This window comes from Scardinius erythrophthalmus (assembly GCF_964197995.2).
Source record: "Scardinius erythrophthalmus genome assembly, chromosome: 15".
In the NCBI taxonomy this organism is placed as follows: domain Eukaryota; kingdom Metazoa; phylum Chordata; class Actinopteri; order Cypriniformes; family Leuciscidae; genus Scardinius; species Scardinius erythrophthalmus.
Genome location: NC_138235.1, coordinates 13,685,569 through 13,707,034, shown reverse-complemented (window position 1 = coordinate 13,707,034; position 21,466 = coordinate 13,685,569). Strand labels below are relative to the sequence as shown.

Sequence of the window (21,466 nt, the reverse complement as noted above, 5' to 3'; positions counted from 1 at the left end):
TTGAGAGATATACACTCGCAATTATGAGAAATAACAATTGCAAGAAAAAAAGTCGGAATTACGAATTATAAACTAAAAGACTCCAAAGTCACACTTTTTTGTATTTTTATTAAGTAGCAGAAACAAGCTTCCATAAAAGGTCATATATTTTTGCCCTTATTTGACAGAAAAGTACAATACAGACATGAAGTCTGACATGAAGATAGAGTGCAGTGTTCAACAAACCAAGATGAAGGTGAAATGTTAACTATAAACATATTTTAAAGATGTTTACCTCAATATTTCATGCAATACTTAGAAATGTCAGCAAAAAATAATACAAATCTGTTTTACTAATATCTGTGCTTATTAAAATATCACATGGCTAGCTTAGCAACATGCTAGCGCCAAGTTCTAGTGGAATCCAATGTAAGTTGCGTCTCTCAGTGTGAGTATCTCTGTTTTGTGTAGTGCAAAGTGTTTCAGATCCGTCGATAAGCAGTAAATGTGCTTTGGTCTATAAATGAGTATCGATTAACAATTAGCAATCAGGAAACAGCCACAGGACGTGTTTTTGCATTTTTAAAATGTGAAATTTTTTTTCCCCCGAAAAGTCTCGAAATGCGTTTTTTAAAAGTTTATAATTTTTTTTTATTTGAGCACCATGTTTTTAAAACACCGCGTCATGATCGAGATGCTGCAAAAGACACGGGACACGAGTGTAATGATCAAAGACAGACGTTTAACGCACGTTTAGATAGGAAAACAATGGAAAGTCAACGCAAGTGTAATGCAAACCCATACCCCCCCCCCCAAAAAAAACAAAAAACGTTTTGACGAGTGACGTGACAAAACTAGCTTGAGCTACTGTGTTTGCATTGATTATAACCTTAGCATTTTAGTTTTTGACACACCTTGTCAGCATAGATGGGATGTAATGTTCTTGTTATGGTCTCTAAAGAGCTGTCTGGTAGGACTTCAAGCATGAATGATTCAGTGAATGTGAATGACTCGCATTGGTCAGTTGTTAATTGTTATCGTTCTGGCTGAGCGAAACAGCAGAGAAGCAGATCTTTTGCGCTGAGGTGTTTTGAAGCTCGTGTTGCTGATGAATGTTTAAGCGGGGGTGCTCAGGGGTCATCGGACAGAGAACATGAGCAGTTTTGGAAACTTGGGTCGGGACAGTGTGGGAATATTATACTCAGGATGCATTATACATCAGCTTATGTTCCACACCTGACACACACACACACACACACACACACACACACACAGAGAGAGAGAGAGACTTCAATGCAATGCTTTTCATACTGAGATATTTAGTAAAACCTACCCATAAATCTAACCTCACACAAACCTGTTGACATTATTAGATTTGAAGCAAAATCTAATGAAGCATTTCAAATACTGAGGAGGACCAAATGTCCTCACATGTGCAACAAATTCATACATATAGTGTGTTTTCACACAGTTATAAAAACAAACTCTGTGCCAACTCTTGCACATTCAGTGTCAATAAACTATATATATATATATATTTGGGTTTATGAACATACCAAAGTATTTGCATAGTCCAGAAAACAGGTTTATGAACATACCAAAGTATTTGCATAGTCCTGAACATGTTAAAGCACTCACATTCACATTACATATTGTGTGTGTGTAATCTCTGAGTTGTGTCAGAATCGGGTGTGCTACTATCAGGTTACTTTTAGCGTCCTGTGTTTCTCTGTAAGTCTTACTTGTTCTGTATTTCCAGTCTATAATTGTATGGTTACACCAGCAGTGAATGAATCTTAGGCCTGCAACATGTGCTCAGTGCAAGCACATGAAGGTTTTGCTTTGTAGTGCATGTTCATTCCCAGTCTTGCCACAAGGGGCGCTATATCAGAATATATTTTCTTCTTTTACTTGACTGTTATGGTCAGTTTTCTCTTTCAAGTCAGATGTGGTCATGGCGGAGCAAGCGATTGCAGAGAGTTAGGTAAACTAGCTAACGGTATGTTTATGAGAATCTTTAGGCACGTCACAATTCAATCCGATTCAGTTTCTGGGAATCACGATCCGATTCTAAAACAGTTCTTGATCTACATTTTTATTATTATTATTATTTAATGAGTTTACAGACTTTTTTGCATTTTTATTAAATTGATGAGAGAATCACAATGCATCGGAGAAAAACATTTTTATCCCATCCCTAATGTTTACTAGCCTAGAAATCTAGACGCACCAATAAAATACAATAAAATGTATTTTGCAGCCAGGGTAGTCTAGCAACTCTCCATAGACTTTCGAGCTGCAAAAACCTAAATTGGGTCAGGCCAATCACATCGTGTATAGAGTAGGCGGGGCGGGCTTAACATATGACCACAGAGTTGCGACGGTTACCTGGCTGCTGCCACTTGAAAACAAAGAATGGCGGCTGCTGCTGAAGAACAGTCTTTCGAATCGGCTTTGGCCGAGACTCTGGAGGACTTGGAGTTAAGTTTTTCTTTGAGAAAAGAGCAAAGAACGGCACTTAAGTCATTCTTAAAAAAAGGAAGATGTGTTTGTCGTTTTGCCGGCCAGATATGGCAAAAGTTGAATCTATCAACTTGCTTGGCTGTTGGGAAAACGCTCTGGTTGGTTGAAGCGCTGTCCTATTGCGTGCAGAGGGAATTTGAAAGACAAGCGTTTATCCCGCCCCTCGGATTAAACCGTGTCTATGGTGAGTTTCCAGACCTAACATCTTGATGTAGGTCTGGCTTGCCAGGCTAAATGTTTACAGCTAGTTCCCTGAATAAAGTCCGGTTCAGTCAGACTACACAATATTTTTGTCTATTACGATATTCACTGTGTCAGACTACATGTTTCTTCCCGAACCAATCATCGCTTGCCGTCTTTAGCGATATGCGTGATGTCATTGAGGAGGCGGAACTAGGACTGACTTCTGGAAACAAGAGCGTAAACAAACAATGTTTGTACTAGCATAATGCTAATTCCAGCACTCACCGGGTTGCTGAAGCGCCTACGCTATCATTCGCCAGCATTTATCTTTTTTCACTCCGTCGTGGTCGTCCATCAAGGAAAAGCTGGAGTATTGTTGCCATAACTCCACAAACCTTTCCTCCATTGCATAATTCTACCTTGCAGCATCAATATACCATTGTTTCGCTTTCATTTAATCATGTTTGAAAGCCGTGTACGGAAGAGCTTCTGTGCTCCTATTGGTCAACGCCACAGATGTGACAGAACATGTTGTGGACTATACAAGATAAAACTATCGGTTCTTGCGTCCTGACGTCCATTGTAGTTTACGAATATCCACGACACCCTACATCAAATGGATTGTGCCAAACCCGGGCTTAAATCATGTAGTCTGAACCCGGCATTGCACATCTATAGCTCCTCAAGCTCAATATGTTCATTGCATTACGAAATCGGTCAGGATGGAGCTCATAATGCAATACAAGCATGCATTACATTTGCCCAAGTGGTGCTATAGTGAACATTAGCTTAAAGTCTTTATGTTTACTGTCAGTTTTCTCTTTCAGACTGACTACTGTCAGGACACACCTAAAGTATGGTGAATTATACAGTAGTAGACGAGGTTTAATGACACAAACTTGATCTTGAATGATAATTTATTGTAAGGTGAGGTCATGCGAGAGTCTGAATTCCCGACACACATTTCCATTGCAGTCCAAACATTTTAAATGCATCTTACCATGTGTTACTATAAACAGACCGGCGATTAAGCAAATCAGTTTCATGGAGGGCATCCAGTTGCCAAACGTGTGTGTGTGTAAACAAATCTAAAATAGCATCTCAGTTCAGTAACCAGTGGTGTAGTTCAACACAACAAAGACCCAACTCTGCCAACTAATAAATGAACTTCATTGCGCATAAACTAACACACACCCTCGTTTGCCCTCTCGGACGGTTCTTGCTCCATTGGCGGCTGACCGGAGGCCTCTTGAGTTACTTTCTCAGGAGTGTCAGGTTTTCAGATCAGCTCCCCACTCCCATACCCCCCAGCTCTCTCTGAACCTCCAAACACACACACACACACACACACACACACACACACACACACACTGAGAGAGCTTTCATCTCCGGGATCTGAGGAGATCTGGATGGCATAACAGAGGTCAGAGCAATGACATGAGAATAGACACTCACAGGCACTTTTCTCAGGCAGTTTAGTCAAGAAATATTCTGTGTTAAACACTCAAGTTGTCATCTGTGACCCACAAACTGTTACCTCAGACAATAATGCTGTTGATTATTTTGTAAAAATAAAGCACTTACATTATCTAAGCATCATTTCTTAAAAATAATACATTTGCGTTGTTGTTTCTAATGTTGTAACTTGGTTTTACACTTTTTTTATATTTCATTGATAAACAACTGTCTTGTGATTCATGTGCATGTAACACCAAATTACAATATACTGTAATTACACACATTTTCCTGAAATATGTGTGTAAAACAAGCCTCATATCCCTGCTGCTAAAAGCCAATTTAACACTTTTCCAGACTGAGGAACAGGTCAACAACATGGTTGTCTGGGGTTATTAAAAAAATTATTGTAAAAAATTAATTTGAAAATAATGATATTTTAAACAAGTTTTCAACAGTGTTGTATTTTAATCTAAAACTAAGACTGATATTGTTTTCATTAATGAAATGAAATAAAACATTGCATGAAAAATTTTAACTTAAAAAATTTACATGAAAAGTAGTAATAGTAATTTTGCCTACACAACTAACTGAAATAAAAGAAGTTAAAGCGAAATACAACTGAAATAAACATAAAATAAAGATTAATAGAAATGTTAAAAAATCATTATAATGAGTTTAGCAGTATAGTATAATAGTGTATATATAAATAATTATAAATAATATCCCCCATTTTACAGACAGTTTAACGCTAAACACTTGATTTCCTCCTTGAATTACAGTAAATATATTGGTTACACTTTACTTAAGGCCTTTATGTATAATACAAACTTATAATATAAATGTATTCAATGTTCGTTGTAATGCATTATATCTTTTCATAGAAAATTGGAACCAAAGTTAAAATGCTTTATAATATTTGCAGATTCCTTACATTTGAAATTGTTTGTTGAACAATGAACAGATGAGTATTTTGTAATTGTGGTTACAAATATATTTTATGACCTTAAAATGCATAATAATGTGCATTACAAGGTATAAGCAATGCATTGAAAATATGTTTATGTAATGCATTATAATATAAGCGTTAACAATATTTTTTCATGATTGTTGGTTACTGCTCATTTTAAAATCAAATGAAGTCAAGAGTCATTACTACCACACAATTTTACTTACTGGCTGCTGGTTAACCAGCATTTTCTTATAGCTAAATAAGCATTTGAGTAATTAAAGTTGAACTGATCAACTCATATTAGTCCTTTAAATGAGATTTAAATGCCATGTTGGCTGCAAGTCATCAGTGTGCAGTTTATTGAAGAAGGAACACTTGGAGTTTAATCTCCACTGATAATGAACATACAACCTGAAAGCTTTGTAGATATCTCTAGAGGCCCATAACTCAGCTGTGTGTGTGTGTGTGTGTGTGTGTGTGTGTGTGGTCACTCAACACACTCCTAAGGCTGATGATAGACTACATGGCAGTCAGAGCTTGTTTTCAATCTCTTTGAAGTGCACACACTCGCACAATGCTCTGACAGGTCAGGTTTTTCGTAAGGTTTTAGACATACACACACACACACACACAAACCACAACCCTTTCACACACAAAACTGATGCCATGGATGAACTAGCCAACACACACACATCAAACGATGACCACTTTCACTTCTATGAAACCATGTCAATTACCATATCAAATCAGACCCTTCAAGAATCCAACGTTCTCCTCGTTTCAAGAGAAAATCCCTCTCTTCTTGAACTCTTGCCTGCCCCGAGGAAGTTCGTAGCTCATTTCACCCCTCCTCTGCTGTCAGATGAGCAGAACAAACAAAAGTGGGCATTGAAATGATCGGAGCTAAAAAAGAAGCACACCAGAATACATGCCAATTACGCAGCCTAACATCAACATCTCACGGCGGGGGGGTTTGACCCCGTACAAGCAGATGTCACTCGTTCTGCACTTCCTGTTTTGCTGGCTGGTGTTATTTTCAGATCAGCACACACACTCACAAACACACAAACCGGCTCTTTTTCTAGGCTCCCAGATTTACAGCGACAGCTTGCCTCCTATTGTTCTCCATTTCCCATTCTGCTGTGACTCAGGCGACATCGCTGGCCAACAGCAGTGTGTGTGTGTGTTGTTGTGTAGCTCACACTCGTCCTGACCGTGCAGCTGGTGTTCTTGGACTGGACTCGTACATGAAGGTCAAGTGGTGTCTCAGCAGCACTGACTGACAAGCCAACATTATCCCACTTTCCCAAAATCAGGCTAAAGGGCCGTTCACACCAAAGACGAGGACTATAATAACGACTGTGATGTTTTTGTTATTCTGGTTGAAACTCTCTTCACATCCTGACAGTAATCAATAATAGAAGTGGTCTAAATATTAAAACATGTGTACATATATCTTCTCTGGAAGTCTTAGGACCACGAAATGTTCGTCCAATCATACATACGGTCCGAATGCTATGGCTTGATGTCCTACCTGCCTGTATTTACAGACATCACACGTCATCAGCGCGTTCAGAGTTAGACAGGCAGGCAGGTGTAATATTTATAGTGTTCATTTATAGCAATTTATTCGTAAGTCATGGGTATGCAGAGCATTCGCAGCTTATATGGAAATGCGATTTTTAGATTCATTTATTTCTGGTTTGAAATCATTCATTTCTGGGAACCCGTTTCAGTCTGACCGCTCTGATGGGATTTCTTGTGGTTTATGTCACTTTCTCATGCCGTGTAATGCGTAAATGTCAGACGTTGTCATTGTGGTTGTGTTGTTACAAGGTTGTGTTGTTGCAAAGTGTGTATGAGCATAAAATGACGCTATAACGGAGACGTTACGGCTACACATGGTCAAATAATACAACATCTGCACTGCAGACCCCTCCATGTGTTTGGCGCATGCATTCCAACACAACGTCATTCCCATAGAAGCCAATGCAGATATTCTGGAAATTAAAGAGCGGCATTGATACACAAATCAGATCTGACCAGTTACGATACACAGTGTGGACAGTCAGTCATTTTAGATTGGATTCCAGTGGGATACACAGATTATCATATTTGGACTGACTTTTATCCTTTTATCACATTGCGCCTGGTTATGGCACGGTGCTGTATCTACTTTAAAAAAACATTATTCATTGTTTTTTTTATTTCATTGTGGTACCATGTTACAATAATTTTGTTGAATTTTGTTATTTTGGCAGAAACTATGGTTTCCACATTGTAAGGGTTTTCCATATCCCATTGAGGCCGGTCTCATTTTGGGGACTATTTACGGACTAAAAGAGAACTTTATTAAATGAAAGGTGAATAATGAATTCATCTTCATTGCCTATATAAGATCATTCTAAATTTATGCCGTATTAATGAGTCATTTAGTCATGCTTTTAAATTCAAAGAACAAGTAAAGAGGCGAAGACAGGAATCGAGAGAAGAACAGAAGCCATTGATTGATGTGTGATTACGAGATTGAGTTCCTCTATACAGTAAGTCACACTTGATTTCACCTGTAAGTATCATTTATGGTCCATAGAGGTACTGAAGTTAGTCAGCATCTGATTATAACAGCACACACACACACACACACACACACACACACACAGTGCGTGTTGAGAGAGAGGCCTTTTAAACTGGTTGTGCTGGTCGAACAGGTCGGGGTGTGAGAGGGCTGGAAGTGGGAGTGTGTTACACACTGGAACTCGTGTTTTTTCTGTCGGAAATAAATGTCTGACAGTCACTGCTGTGACAGTACACCATTTATTACTTGTCTTACACCATTTCTTTTGAGGAGAGCCTGGTCAAAATCCAGGAGACTTGCATTGAAAAGGAACATGAGCCAGACTGGGTTTGCTCTTTTGACTTGAGCCAGTAAATAACCACCTAGTGATCTCTCATAGCAACTGCCTAGCTCAGTTATGCACTTTAAACACCTTAGCAACTGCCTGACAACACCCTGGCATCATAGTGGCATGTTTTGCACAGGCAAACACCATTTTTCAGTTCAACACAGAACTTTAGGCAAGGACTTTTAAGAGCTAGTTCTTTAGAAAACTTGTTTAATCAACCCAAACAATGCATTGAACTGAAGAACTAATAATGTAACATCTAGAACGTCATTAACGGTCAAAGTTCTCTATAATCAATCCAAGAAGCCTGTACAGTAAACAAGCAAAGAGATTATCTAATATAATGATGCTGAAGAGAACCGCTGAAAAACTATTTAAGAGTGGCAACAGCTCCTTCACACTTTATGCTCTGCATACATTGCATGAACTAGTGAGATATCACTCAAAAACCTAAAATTATCTGATGTGCCAGCGTTTCTTCCTCACTGCATAATGAGTTGGCAACTACAGGAAGTTATCAAGTACAGTCAGATAGTGTGCATCAAGTGTCCTACATCATAGTTTAAATGGTGCCTTGATCTAAAAATAGTTATTTTGGAGTACCACAGTTACTGATATCACTATTAGTATTACTATTGCGCATACGACGTGACTTATTCCTTTAGAAACTATCAGATTTACAATTTTCACCTGTTAGATAATAAAACCGATAAAAAGAATGCCCTTTGAGAGACACGAGCCGTATACAGAGACCAGAATATCATAGAGACCTGCTTTTATTTCAAGAAATTTCCAGCTATTACCCTTACACTGCTATGGTCCTTTAATACCATGGTACTTTATTATTCCAAGATGTTTCAGAGAATACTGAATCGCATTACCATGGTACACTGCTTGAGATCGGTAAGATTTCTGATGTTTTTGAAAGAAGTCTCTTATGTTCTCCAATGCTGTTTGTATTTGATCAAAAATACAAACTAATTTCTTTTTTTTCTATTTGAACATTTTTTAAAATGTTATTTATTCCTATGATCAAAGCTGAACTCTTGAGCTGTCACACGATCCTTCAGAAATCAGTCTAATATGATGATTTAATGCTAAAGGAATTCTATGATGCATAGAAATTTATAAAAAGAACAGCATTTATTTGAAATAGAAATCATTATAAATGTCTTTACTGTCATTTTTGATCAATTTATCGTATTGTTGCTGAATAAACATATTCATTAAAAAAAAAAAACTCTTTCTGACCCCAAACTATATTGACGCATAAACTCAAGTATGTGTTTCAGAGTTAACTTTTTTAAAGTAATCGTTTGACCACCAGTTTCGTTTGCAGTCAGTCTTACGCTTGTGTCAGTCTACGCTTGATGTTCACCAACTCACAGTTTCCTTAGAAGCAGATTCATACTTACACATATTTTCCTGCAGACGCACAGTCGCACAGCTTTCAAGGAAGATGTCCCTCACACACACGCACACACACACACACACACATTTTTGTGTGCATTCCATTGCACATCTGCTTGTCTGTCACTTCTATTAGTGTATCTGCCTGTTTCTGTTGAGTTGGCTCAGATACTATTGTTTGGCTTTCTGTGTAGGAGTACCAAAAAATGTTTGCACACAAACACACATACACACACCACTTGCCTCAACACACACACGTTTGTTCCTGCATTATTTATGTTACATACATAGTTCAGTCATGAAACTCTTCCAAACAGCTGAATTGGCCAATCGATCAGTGGCGCGCTTCCCAAAAGCATCGTTGGCCGACTATGATCGCAGTTTCCATTGAACTCTATAGGTAACGACGGAACTTGCGACCATAGTTGGCTTTGGGAAACACACCCCTGTTTGTTCTATCTACGTAACCTATTTATTTCCATCCTGAACTGGCTCAACTCAATGCAGCGCTGCATGTGATTTATCCCAGCCCTCCACCTTCCCCAGCACCACCTGCCTAGATCTGCTCTGGGATTCTCCCTGCTTTCCTTGCAGCAGCTTGTATGCTATTCCCTGTATTTATGTGCATGTTTTGACAGTAGCCTTCACTCATGCCAGCAGCAGCAGCGTAGCAGATCTAGTCCGCCAAGACAACGCCTTTGTACATTCCATTCTTATCAATAAATGCTGTTTAATTCACTTCCGAGAATTGTCATGATTGAACTGTATATATTGTACTATAAATGACCATAACAGGTATTTGCTACTGAATGATTACCATATTCATATACTATAGTATTGCTTCAAAGAGTACCATGAAAGTCGCACAGTACTTTTTTTGTAAGAATATTTATATCCGTAGCACTCTAAAGGTCGGAAAACACCATATTGCTCAATTCTCTCTCATTTCCCTCTGGGAGTTTGAGTTCCTTTCCTGGATCTGTCAGCGTTGGGCCGACAGGTCATTTCTCCAAATGCCATGCAATGCTGAAAGCTGGAATAATCCAGGGTGGAATATAGAAAATGTTCTGTTATCAGGGAAGGGAATGCTGAGGGGGGAAAAATGTGGGAGTCGTGTTATTTCCTGGAATACAGTAGAGCTCTGCGGATCTTGTACACGTCTGGGTGGGAATATGTCGAGAGCTCAGGGAAGCAAGAACCCAAAACATGTTTGGCATCCAGGGCTGCGGTGCCAAGTTGTTCCTCTTCTCCATTTCAAGATCCTAAAAAGGGGCTGAGGAGATCCTGGACTGTGTCAGAACATGTCAGGACATCCCTCCTCATGTAAACAACTCCAGCGGGTCACTTCTGGCCGTTCTCACGGCACTCCTGTTTTCTCGTCTTAACTAGTAGTAAACTGATATTGTTTTTTTGTATGGCTGGTGCCGATATCTTAGAGAGCAGGGTGGTAGATGGAACATTATACTATATATATATATATATATATATATATGTATATATACATGTGTGTGTGTGTGTGTGTGTGTGTGTGTGTGTGTGTAGGCTATATATATATAAATATATATATATATATATATATGTATGTGTGTGTAGGCTATATATATATATATATATATATGTATATATACTTCATAAGAACAAGATGGCAGTGTACCTTCTCTTTATTACCAACACAAAAATACAGCAAGAGTTTTAAACTCTACTTCCTGAAAATTAAGAACTATAAATATTCCGCCACGTTTCTCACTGGCACGCCTCAAACGCGTAAACATCGGGGATTAAATAAAATCCTGAGCTTCCCAGTCGTATTTACAACTTTGTGGTGGCGTTCATGTGCATTCAACTCTTAAATACAATCTTTTTTTTTTATATGACTTGAACGCACCAATAGAGCATCATAGTTATCAAGGACTACAAACTGTGCTGTCAAAATTAAAGTCCTGCTTCCGTCTCGTCAGCCAAACAGAAAAACTCACATGCGATAATTAAAAAATGCCAAATAACGTTTCCAAGTCTTCTGTTCTGATCACATTTCTTATTATGTTTCTCGGATTCCTCCTCTTGCATAACACAGCAGCTCAGAGGTACATATTGTTCCTCACCGGTTGAAGTCATTCGTGAGTCATTTTCCACGCTGCTCATTGGTCTGCTGTAGAAAGCCTTTTTGTTCAGAGATTTGTGTCAGAATAAAGGTGACAAAGCAGTCACAATTCACACACAGAAACACAATAGTAAATGTGCTATGGGGCGGAAAAAAGCCATGAGTCACAATTTCTGAGGCACAAGATCTTGCGGGTGTGGAAATAAGTGGGAAAGAGTTAGGAAATACTGAAAACACTATGGCTGAAGTGCTTGTTTAACACTTCAGATCAGAAACCTGTCGAGCGCATTCATAAACGTGCTCTGGTTTTACCTGGGCGAGATGCCAGAGCTGCATGAGTGACATCAGTGCTGTGGTAGCCCAGATATGCAGCAACCTACATGCACACGGATGGTTTTTGTGAGTGTGTTTGTGATTTTCCTGTCTGCTCGCTGTAAGGGTGAGGGTGAGGCATTGCATCCCATTGAGTCACTGGTACCATGCAAATATTCTTAAAGCTGCATGCAAAAGTTATGGAAATCAGGCCGACTTTTTATCTCTGTGGAATGAGCCGTAAGGGGAACATGCACTCGCACTAATACACACACATATATCATACATATATCATACATCATACATATCTCTCTCTCTCTCTCTCTCTCTCTCTCTCTCTCTCTCTCTCTCTCTCTCTCTCTCTCTCTCTCTCTCTCTCTCTCTCTCTCTCTCTCTCTCTCTCTCTCTCTCTCTCTCTCTCTCTCTCTCTCTCTCTCTCTCTCTCTCTCTCTCTCTCTCTCTCTCTCTCTCTTCTCTTCTCTTTTTCTGCATTTTCATCTTCTTCCCTTTCCCACCAATGGAAATGTCCTGTCATTGTTTTGATAGAGCATGAATTATTATTATTACTATTATTATTATTAAATCAAAATGATGGAGGGTGATGGGGGCTAGTTATGATGCGATGACCTCAATAACTGTATTGATATTTTACATTTTATGAAATCTGTGAAAAACATTTTACAAAAAAGAGGCCTGTTTTAAAAACATTAGCATGTTTGCATTATGTGACATTTTTTTTATGATCATTTAAACAGAACATTAAACCATTGTATTACTGATAAATATATTTGTGTTATTTTATTTTGTTTTGCCTTAATGTCACAAAAATATTAAAATAACCGAATGAGAATTGAGGTGAATTAGAAGACACGCATATTAAAAAAGTATAAAAAACTAAAAGCAAAATAATGGTAATGAGAATTTTGTTGATGTGCTTAACTGTCATGAAAATATTGTCACAACGCAAATAATAAGCATCCTAAAATATACTTATACTGACAATAAAGAGATTTACAATGTTTCCAAAAGAGTCTGTTTTATGTAAATACTGTTCTTTTGAACTTTCTATTCACCAAAGTATCGTGAAAAATCGTTCAGTTTTCACAAAAATATTAATCTGCACAAATATTTTCAACACTAATACGATAATAACCAGAAATGTTTCTTGATCATCAAATCATCATATCAGAATGATTTCTGGAGGATCATGTGACACTGGAGTAATGATGCTGAAAATTCAGCTTTGATCACAGGAATAAATATCATTTTACAACATACTTATTTTAAATTTTAACAATATTTATCTTACGTTTCTCCTTTTCATGTAGGTCTTTCGTCATAATAGTACGTTTTTAAAAATGTTATTATAATAAATGTGTGTGTGTGTGTGTGTTTCTGTCCATCCAGAAGAGTCACTGTCTCCTCCCACGGGCCCCGTCCCCATGGACCTGCGTGTAGGCGAGCGTCTGGTGCGTCCAGGTTCGGACACGGCCTTCCTGTCCCCTCTGCACCCCCCTCTGCTGATCGGCCCCTTCAGTGCGCAGCACTGTTCCCAGTACAGCCAGTCGCAGCTGCAGCATATACAGGTACAGTACATGTGACACAAGATACCTGAGACCACTGCCGTACAATGCCTTCAGTTAAATCCAGTCATACACTGATTTAAATAGCGCCTCCCTTAATGTGATTTAGCCTAATATCACACATTCCTGTCACAATCGACATTCTTGTTGGTGCTGGAACATAATTATCATCAACCAGTCATTTCAAGTTAGGGCTGGAGGGACTTTGTTACTTTGCAGACCTTTTTCATGGTAAACAGCAACATTATACTGCACACTAAAGAAAGTTGAACATGTAAAAAGCATAAATGTTACCCTTTAAAACAGAATATGATGCTTTCTAAAATATTTACTCTTGTACCTTTTTCACAAAACAGAAAACAGAATTAATTTCTGTATAGATAGTAGCTGAAACTATTGACAATTCATGTACAAAGATATGAAGTACTCTAATTTGACCAAGTGTATATACTTACTGGGCACTTAATTAACTTGATAAGCTAGTTACTTAGCATTGTTATGTATAATTATGATGTTACTCTCTTTTTGTAGCAGTATAATATGGAGCAGCATCTACGAGACCAGGAACAAGCGAAACAGCAGCTACAGCAACTCAAACACAAGGACAAGAGTCAACAGAGTGAGTGACACTCACAGACTTACTGTGTACTTACTTAGCAACACTGCTTTATAACAGTGAGACTACACATATTATGCTAGGCTAGTGTTGGAGTTATGTTGATTAGTATGATATAAAGTGTTTCTGTTTTTCACTATGAGTTTTTGAAGTTCATGTCATTTCATGAATGAGATGCCTTTAAAATGAAGCACTTAGACTATTGATCACTCAAATGTGACTTATGTGCATCTTTAGCCTCAAGAAAGTGTTTAGTTTGTCACAGTCCATCAGCTAAGAAGCATCGAAGAGGTACAGTGCACATGTAGCTTGTGTTCAGCCACTAATGCCTAGATGCCTGGAGGGATAAGACTCTTCAAAAGAGAACCGGTATGATATAATTTGATCAACGTGACATAAGCAATTGGTAATGTGGGAAAAAGCAGACAATTGTACATATCAATCACATGAATGGAATGTACCAAACAATGGTGAATGGCAAGTGACTAGATGATGTGGAGGTTAAACAAACAGTTTTGAGATATTCAGTTTTGATTTGAGAAATGTATCAAAGTCACTGAGAAATGCTGTATTATGTTACGCCATTGCCCTCTTTAATAATACCTCAACTGAAACAGGGTCACGGCTGCTTCAGGAAATGGCTCTGAGAGTAAAAACAAAACTTTGTGGTTGAAAACACATGGGAGGAGTTTCGTCTCCTCTGAACATGGGAACCCTGTTGTTCTATAAAGGTGATTTACTGTCACACTGCTGCTGGTGACCTGCCAGTTACAGCAATTACAGATCGTGCGATACCATCCAGTGCCAGACCATACCAGTCCATGCCATCCAGTACCAGATCATACCAGACCATACAGTACCAGACCATGCCATACAGTACCAGATCATAACATACCATACCAGATCATACAGTACCAGACCATGCCATCCAGTACCAGATCATAACATACCATACCAGATCATACAGTACCAGACCATGCCATACAGTACCAGATCATAACATACCATACCAGACCATACAGTACCAGACCATGCCATACAGTACCAGATCATAACATACCATACCATCACATACCAGACCATGCCATCCAGTACCAGATCATACCAGACCATCCAGTACCAGATCATAACATACCATACCAGACCATACAGTACCAGATCATAACATACCATACCAGATCATACAGTACCAGACCATGCCATACAGTACCAGATCATAACATACCATACCATCACATACCAGACCATGCCATCCAGTACCAGATCATACCAGACCATCCAGTACCAGATCATAACATACCATACCAGACCATACAGTACCAGACCATGCCATACAGTACCAGATCATAACATACCATACCAGATCATACCAGACCATGCCATCCAGTACCAGATCATAACATACCATACCAGATCATACCAGACCATGCCATCCAGTACCAGACCATACCAGACCATACAGTACCAGACCATGCCATACAGTACTAGATCATAACATACCATTACCATATCATACCAGACCATACGATACAGTACCAGAGCAGACCATACAGTACCATGGTGAGATCGGCATACGGCACCTGAGATCCGCAGTGACGGATTGATTGACACATAGGGTCACATATGGGTAGCAAGGGGGTAATCCAGCATCCAGAAAGCGTACCTTCTATGGGGGCATCCATTGGCTAATAAGCCATCTCCTGCTGTTGGCACATTGACTCCCATTCATTTTGGCGTCACTTTGACAGCGAATAACTTTACATATGAGGCGTTTAAAGACTCTATTTGTCCATTGTTTATTTCTAAAGAAACATGACAATGTATAAAAGGCTCCATTACCTTGTATCTTACGTCATGGCCCCGTAGATGCAGTTTTTGTAAAAATACTCATCATAACCACGCGACTCTCTGTCGCACAGTAGAGAGATTACTGTATAGACAGGAGGAGAAGCTCACGGGCAATTGGGGGGACGTGGAGGCATAAAGTCCGATAGAGTCAAGAATAGTCAAAAGTTGCCCCTGCTCCTAGCTCATGGACAGCTCCTACTCACGCTTCACACACAAGATTCGGAAGGGAATGATTGAGATTGCTCTTGGCACAGCTACTAGAAGACAGACGGGTTGCTCACGTCACATCTACGTCGTCCAGCTCAGTGTGAGTCTGCGCAGTTCGCTCAGCCATCAGGAAGAGAGTGCATCTGATTGACTTCACTGGTCTCCGTCGAAGTCTATGGGGTCGCTGTGACCATTTCTTTTACTGTCTATGGTGGGTAGTGAGCCGTTGGCAGAGCCGGCTTACGTCACGCGGGGAAACAACTTCCAATAGGAAAATTCAACTGCAGTGGCCACCGTTCAACTCAAGACGTTTTTACAGCATATATTGTAGAATTTAAATACTTTATACCCAAATGTCAAAACATTTACTCGAATCAATGACCCGCACTAATAAAGCCCCAGTCTTACAGATCATTAACTAAAAAAAGTTGTTTTAGGGTTTAGTGACCCTAAATTAAATATTACTATGGCAGATGGATGGATGGACTCCTCATGGATGGAGGGATGTATAGACAGACAGGAGGAGAAATAGATAGACAGAAAGAGAGACAGACAAACGGATAGATAGATAGATAGATAGATAGATAGATAGATAGATAGATAGATAGATAGATAGATAGATAGATAGATAGATAGATAGATAGATAGATAGATAGATAGCTGAATAATGGATGGATGAATAGACAAATAGACAGATGGATGGATGGATGGATGGATGGATGGATAGATGAATAGACGAATGGATGGATGGATGGATGGATGGATGGATGGATGGATGGATGGACGAATAGACGGATGGATGGATGGATGGATAGATAGATAGATGAATAGACGGATGGATGGATGGATGGATGGATGGACGAATAGACGGATGGATGGATGGATGGATGAATAGACGGATGGATGGATGGATGGATGGATGGACGAATAGACGGATGGATGGATGGATAGATAGATGAATAGACAAATGGATGGATGGATGGATGGATGGATGGATAGATAGTTTTGCACTTTTGCCTTCTGTGTGTCAGTAATATCTGTATATGAGTGTGTGTGAGTTTGCGTGTGTGTGTGTGTGTGTGTGTGTGTGTGTGGTAGAATTACTCCATTGTAATCATGACAGTCTCCAGTCTGTGTCATGCTGCAGCGCTTCGTCACGCAGGCAAAACATTAATACCACTTTTATTGTTGTTTATGTTTCATTAAATGAGAGCATTCATTTTCCTTTTGAGTCACGGTACACTGTTAGAGTTGAACAACTTCTGGAGTGTGAAACCTACTAACAGCAGGTTTGCTGATAATCTGTGCATTAAGCAGAAAATGATTTGTTGTAACACCCAAAACTGTTCTTGTAAAGTCTAATCAAATGTATTATTACGATCAATTACTCTCTCAAAACACGTTTCTGCATATCCTGCATATCCTGCAGTCGGTCTCAGTCAGAGGTGTGTCGGCGTCACACAGGTGTCTCTCGCTCATTATAAATCATTGCACCTGGAGGCTTTTATCACAGTTGATAAGATTGTTGTCAGAAAAAGTGGCTGCAGAGAAGTAAAATTAAATTGAGTTGTGCAAACATTAACCGTGTCAATATTGACCATATTGGTCCGAGCCACTATGACGTGGCCGCCCTGGAAGGACAGGGAGGCACTGAGTCAACACACAGTTTCCTTCCCTCGACCCCAGAGCAACCTCGGACACACAGCTGAACCACGCTCACAGAAACAGCGCTCGCAGTTTTGTGTGGGAGAAAACTGGCATTTTAAAAACAGTTCAGTGACTAGTTTTGACTTCTTTAAAAAAATATATAATAATAATAATGGCCTAGTCCAGAGCCAACTAAACTCAATAAACTAAACTAAAAAACTGTATATTAAATAAAATATGTAGTAAAATAAAATATAGAATAAAGAAATAAAATAAAATTAAAAATAATAAAACAAGATTAATAAAAATAAAATGCTAAAAGACAATAAAAACAAGATTAATTAATTAATTAATGCAAAGAAAAGTGCTATATAAATGTAATGAATTATTATTATAATTAATTATTACTTTTAAAGTAAAAAGTTAAAAGAAAGAGTTAAAATAAAATTAAGCAATACACTCGATTAAAATAGTATTACTTTAGTTACATAAAATTAACTAAAAATTAACTAACTAACTAATGGAATAAAATAAAGACTTGTAAAAAATGTATACAATAAAAATAAAAATGCAATTAAAACAGTATACCTGAGACTCATAAACAGACTTTTTTTTTTTTGCATTGCTGCTTTTCAAAAAAAAAAAGTGGTTTGGCATGATTTCATTGGCTGGTTGTATTGATTGAGGGATAAACTCTCTAAAAGTATTAAACTAAATTATTTCAATAATAATAATAATAAAACAAATCAAATTAATAAAGAAATGTCTGACACTCAAAATCTTTTTTTTTTTCTTTTTTTTTTTGCAATGCAGCTATGTTCAAACCAATTGAGTGAAACATTGTCATTTCATTGGCTGTTTGTATTGATTGACAGGTGCTGTGGCCAGTGCGTTGGTGAAGCAGAAACTGGCGCAAGTGATCCTGAAGAAACAGAAGCAAGCGGTCCTGGAGAGGACGAACTCCAACCCCCTGAGCACCGCATCGGTGGCCTACCGGTTAGAAGCGACTCTCGTTGCCGCCCACAGCTGTTGAAGTGCGCATGTGCACAGATCCATGTGCTTATCTTCATCTTTTGTGTTCTGACAGGGAGTTGGTTCCAGATCCCAGCGCTCCCCTACAGCCGCTCCTGCCCTCCTCCAAACCAACTCTCATAGAAGGATCCGACGAGCCGACGAACCTGAGACGAGCACGTACGTCACCCTCCAACTTACACATACACATGAGAGCTCATTCATCAAAGCATGACATCACCATCTACATACAGATCACACCTGGGAGCAGGAGGCAGGGCTGGTCGTTCAGCAGGTGTGTGTGTGTGTGTGTGGAAGCATTCCAGCGCCGCTGCCTTGATCAAACACACTCCCAGCGCCTCACTCTGCCTGCAGGCTGTTAACAAGGCCTTGCTTAGCCTTCTCATTTACCTCTGAAAGACGAGAACACCCCCGTCAGCCGGTCGTTATGTCATAATAACTATGACTGGACGTCCAGTAAAACCCAAAGTATACTTGTTTTTTTACGCATGATCTAGCCTAGCGTATGCTCCATTCTCCATTTGATAGCGTGCACGAACGCATGATTACAGATGCATTATCAGCTGTAATTAAAATGTTTATCGCACCAAAGTTTTGCACTAAATATTCGTCTTGTTGTGAACAGGCCTCAGAACACGTTAGTAACCGCATAGTATCACCTGGCAACCAATCACAACAACCGTCCACTGGCAAACACCACTCACATTTTCTTTAGAAAATATTAAAGTTAAATTGTGACTATCATTCAGTTTTCAGTGTAGAACAGAACATTTTGCAGAAGCTTTCAAGTAGTCCTTGAGAGAGTTTCCAAACACTTGACATGTCCACTTCATATCAGTTCGGTCCCGTCTGTCAGGATCGCTTTGTGCTCGATAGTAAAACATTTAACATGATAACCACAAGATGCTGTGCAGAACAATGTCATTTACTGGTGAAGTTGAGTAAGTCCAGCTGTGGAGTTACGGTTTTCAACATGTCCTCTGCCAGAACTTAAGGCTGATGGTGTAAATGTGTTTTTAAAATGACTAAAACAATTAGTGGGAAGTAGAGAAGAGATTTCGGAACCTTTGTCTTTTCTGAACCAGCAAACAAAAGCATTGATCAAAGGAAGTAGATTCTACATTTGCATATAAATAGTTATAGGTCGATAGGGATGTGCAAAACTACCTCTAAATCGAAAATCAACCAATTGGTGGGTCATTTGAATGAGTCGTGGACTAGTTGGTCTTAAAGTTGGTCTGTTCACCCAAATAAAGATATTTCTTATGGAATCTGAAAGATTTCTGTTCCTATGCTTATGAAGTCTGTCCCTCTAAAACTGACTCTTCAAAAAGTCCATAAAGAGATCGTAAGTAATCCATATCAATCAAGCGGTTTAATCCAAGTCTTCTGAAGAGACTCAATCCATTTACATGATGAAAAGATTTAATTTAGGCTTTTGTTCACATATAAACATTCATCAACGCACATACATAGAGCACATCAAAAATACTAAACCAAAAGTTCAAACGTGCTTGCTTGACGTGTCAGTAGAAATCTCATTGGTTCTCGCACGATTAAAGTCCTGAGTCGTTTCGTGAGATATACAGATGCTAACTGACGCAGCTATAGCATGCTGTACTCGCTAGTCGGTTGTTGCGCAACTAGTTACCCAACCTGACCCGTGATAAATTTTCTTATTTGTCTTATTTGCGTCGACTGTCAAACTATCTACTTTAAATCTCAGGTGTTGCTAGGCAGATTTTTATAATCCACAGGTTTTCTGTGAACACATTGCTGGTTGTTTGTCGTGGTTGCGCAGCTTTATTTGATGGTGCTGTATATGCTCATGTAGACGCCGGGATGTTATTTGTCATCATGAATTGCTACTTTTAAACAGCGCAGTGATGACAACACATTGCCCCTCAAAGTAAAAGAAAAATCATGTTTATTGAACAAACAATTAACAATTGACCCTGCAGAAGTACAGCAGATGAGCTAGTTGACAGACTACTATACAACCCAAAGTTTGACATCCTTTTTGGTAATGCTATTGTTTTTTTTTTTTGTGGTTCTTTCTTGTTCGCAGGGTCAGAGCCCAACCTGAAGGTGAAGCACAAGTTAAAGAAGCACCTGAACACCCGGAAGAGTCCGCTGACCCGCAAAGAGAGCGCGCCGCCCACCGTCAAGCACCGCGGCCCTGATGCTCTGGGTAACTAGACCACCCTGTTCTCATGTAGACCTGTAACATCCATGCATAGTTATATTCATATTTCTTCACCAGGACCAGGACATATTTCTCAACACTCAGGTCACTTATTCACAACTCTTCACACAGTTCTCACAGCTTGGCACAGTAGTTCATTTCACATTCAAAATTCACTAAAACTACCAAAACACTTCATTCATGTCTCCAATCAACTCGTTCTTCCATAAAGGTTTTCACCCAACAAACACAGTTTTGCAGCTGACCTTATTTCATATGCGTTTGTAGGAGTTTCCCTTTCAGATACAAAATGTGAGTGAAGAGTATTTAAAGTCCCCCTGTTGTGAAAATCAAGGTTTTAATGCTGTTTATATGTGGTGTTTTTAATACGCTTTAAGACAAACCATGTGTAAATTCATAAGTCGACAGCATTGCTGAGTGTTTTCTCCTTAAAACTGCAGTGAACCAAAGACAGTCTCAAAAACACGCTTTGAAATCGCTGGTGTTTCTGACGTCACAAACTACCTTGT

General features: G+C 39.0%; 1 protein-coding gene across 4 annotated transcripts in view; it reads left to right on the top strand.

Annotated features, from left to right (window-relative positions):
* The window catches only part of hdac7a (histone deacetylase 7a), a 93,161-nt gene that overhangs the window by 41,584 nt on the left and 30,111 nt on the right, over nt 1-21,466 (top strand). For 3 of the 4 annotated variants that reach the window (XM_081387463.1, XM_081387462.1, XM_081387465.1), the window contains exons 3-7: nt 13,226-13,404; nt 13,933-14,020; nt 18,595-18,715; nt 18,807-18,910; nt 20,820-20,942. In XM_081387463.1, the coding sequence (XP_081243589.1) occupies nt 13,226-13,404; nt 13,933-14,020; nt 18,595-18,715; nt 18,807-18,910; nt 20,820-20,942 (615 nt within the window). The remainder of the gene's footprint in view (nt 1-13,225; nt 13,405-13,932; nt 14,021-18,594; nt 18,716-18,806; nt 18,911-20,819; nt 20,943-21,466) is intronic. The other variant, XM_081387464.1, reaches the window with a different exon arrangement.